We start from the raw sequence: 3,117 nt of genomic DNA, 5'->3' as shown, positions 1-3,117 counted from the left end.
CTAGTATGATCTAATGGTTGGATGTATATGCATAGCTATCACCCATGGTAGCCCACTATTTTTCATATATATATATATATATATATATATATATATATATATATATATATATATATATATATATATATAGAAAATTATATGGTTTCAGAATGTATAAATGGTATATTTGCATATTTAATTATTTATAAAATTTTATGGATATATTATAATCAGAAATCATAGTCAATATATAAGTTGTTGACGAGCGAAATTTAAGAGCAGCTTATACAATGAACACAATTAAATTACCATGAAAAAAAAAGTTTTAAAAACATTAAAGAATCATAGAGAAGGAAAAAAGAGTCACCAAGGACTAAAACTGCGAAGCAGAACACGAGAAATTTTCCTTGTCTGCAGGCTTGGGCGAGTAACACTAGGGCGGCATGATCATGCGTAGGTACGTCCTTTGCTTTGGCTTGAGGCTGCAGCGCGCGCCTACATAAACTCCACCAACAGCCCTGAGAAACCACACAGGGCAAGCCAACAGCCTTGCGTTCAGGGAGAAACTTAATTGCCATGGCCAGCTCCACCGAGGTCGCCGTACTTTTCGTCATCCTTGTTTCTCTGCAGGTGTCGTGCGCCGTTTCCCGGCAACACAGTCCAGGGACGTTTCTTGTCAACATCCCGGCGACGATGACGGTGAACGGCTTCCAGGAGGGCGAGGGGGGCGGCGGGCCGGCGGCGTGCGACGGCCAGTACCACAGCGACGAGGAATTCATAGTTTCGCTGTCCTCTGAGTGGTTCGACGGCGGGGCCAGGTGCGGCAAGCTGATCCGCATCCAGGACTCATCCAACCTTCACATCAGCGCCACGGTCGTGGACGAGTGCGGCGACTGCGACGGCGAGGTGGGTGCGTCCGCCCACATCTGGCGTAACTTCCGGCTCGACCCAAGCCTCGGCGACCGGTGCAACCTACACAAATAAGCACGTACACAAGCTAGTAAAACATGTACGCTTCTCCGCACTAACCTAATCTTCAAAGTCACGAACAATTCATGATCCACCAGCCGGCACTGCGTTCCTTCCTTCTGCTTGTGCTCCTCTGACCCATGAAGTTTCTCTTCGCCTACCACCTACCCAGGGTGTGATCCCCCTTTCATCTCAACCACCTACCATATTGAAGGCAACCTCGAGCTCCCAGATGAGCTCCTCAAGGTGGTCGAGCTCCTGTATCCGTGGTCTTGTCGGCAACTGCGAGGAACTGGTCAGTGATGGCAAGAAACTAGTTGGTGATGGCGGGAATCGAGCTCCTGGAGGTGGGAATCAAGCAGGAGCTTCGCAAATCGGGCAAGGTAGCGTTTGGATAGGCGATACACATTGAAATTTTTTGTAACTTTTTTGACCAAGTGTAGTAGTTAATCGGTAACATACCTAGTAATCAGACCTCCAGGGAAATTATCCGGTCTAAACGATTAACACAACGATTAATGGTAATCAACACAATCAGGTCCCGAGTAGCGATTAGTCGGCTTATTATTGCTGATTCGGCCGATTTTTGGAACAGTGGCTTAGATCAGTGTCTTATATGCTTGTACTTTCTTAGATTAGTGTGTTATATGCTTAGATTAGTGTCTTATATGCTTGTACTTTCTTTAGTCGCTAATCTCTTTTTTTTTGCTAATCTCAGAACGTAGCTTTGTAAATAACCTTTTATTCAACATTTATGAAAATATGCAGTGAGGAAAACCACCGTTTAGCTTGAAAAAAAGAATAAACAAAATCACGAAAATGAGATGAACAAAGGGCAAGATGGAACAAATGGGAAGAACCAGTAGTAAGAAGGCAACGTGGCACAAGAATACAACTCCAGGAAATCAACCATTCTCCTGTAGGCATTTCATAAGATTTGTTTAGGATTCTAATCTTTAGAATTTTTCCCCTATGGATTGTCTTTAGATCAAAAGAATGGTGCTACTTAAATTCTTACGGATTAGACTCTCATGCCTTAATCCCATAGGAATTTTTAACATCGATTCCTCTTTTTAAAATATAATCGCGTAGGATCGTGTTGGAGTGAGTTGTAAATAGATAACATATGTTTTTTCTGTATTCCATCCAAATGACTATTCCTGGCTTCCTACGTTTTTTATGTGTTATACAATCAGAAACTCAATTCGGCTCCCGGGTGCGTATGATCCCTCTACCATCAAAACATATTTCCAAGTGTTAAAAAATTTTGACAAAAAAATTTACATGTACATTTCCATAATATATGTGTATTCATCAAGTTTCACGAAAAAATGATATTTTTTATAGTCTAAGCGAAAAAGAGAAAATTTATCTTGTGACAAGTCTTTGTTTCAGCACCGAATTTTGTCTTTTTTACACACGCCACATGACATGTCGATTTTTCCTGAAACGACTTTGTAAGCGTGTAGCACATGAAGATGTACGTGCGAAATTTTTGTTTCAATTTTTTTGACATTTTAAAATATGCCTAACATGTATTTCAAAATAAAGGGAGCATACGCTCCCATGTGCCAAAACATCACTCCCTTATACAATCCTCTATTTTGCACCGGCAAACTGGTTAGATTTCTCTGTTTTTTCTATTCATGTGTTTTCCATTCCTCCGACCCAGAGGGCCCTTAACGGCGCATATAATCGAGTGAAATTTAAAGAAAAATCAGATTGAAAACTAGGTAATCCGCAAAAGCAGACAGCTTTATTTCTTGATGTACTGTAAAAGGACTTCTTTGTTTTTTATGTGGCAGTTCCCATCTGGGAGCGAGAAATGATGAATATGGACATAGGATTTCCCTTCTTGCACAGTGGACGATGTGACCGCTCTAACCAGCAATGCCATTAGACTCAACAGCGTGCGTGGCGTCGACAACGCAATGATCTGCTAAAGCAGGAGAACCCATTGTAATTAACTAATTATCATCCTTGCTTTGTCCGCAGGCTTAGACCGGTCACAAGAGGGCGGCATGCACCAAGTATGCCGTTGTTATGTCTGCATGCTGCAGCACAACACAAGCCTATATAAACTCCTCGAACCAACAGCTTTCAGAAACCACACAGGGCAAGCTAGCTGCTAAAATTATAAGGAGAACGCTGGCACAGGAGCTCAATACC

At 42.0% G+C, this 3,117-nt stretch overlaps 1 protein-coding gene across 1 annotated transcript; it reads left to right on the top strand.

Moving 5' to 3' along the window:
• Nucleotides 1–555: 555 nt before the first annotated feature.
• LOC124657621 (putative ripening-related protein 7) lies at nucleotides 556–963 on the top strand. The gene has a single exon (XM_047196142.1). It carries the CDS (start codon nucleotides 556–558, stop codon nucleotides 961–963), a length of 408 nt encoding a protein of 135 aa, XP_047052098.1.
• The last annotated feature ends 2,154 nt before the right edge of the window (nucleotides 964–3,117 follow it).

Source organism: Lolium rigidum, chromosome 5, assembly GCF_022539505.1.
Source record: "Lolium rigidum isolate FL_2022 chromosome 5, APGP_CSIRO_Lrig_0.1, whole genome shotgun sequence".
Classification (NCBI taxonomy): domain Eukaryota; kingdom Viridiplantae; phylum Streptophyta; class Magnoliopsida; order Poales; family Poaceae; genus Lolium; species Lolium rigidum.
This window is presented reverse-complemented; position numbering and strand designations above follow the sequence as displayed.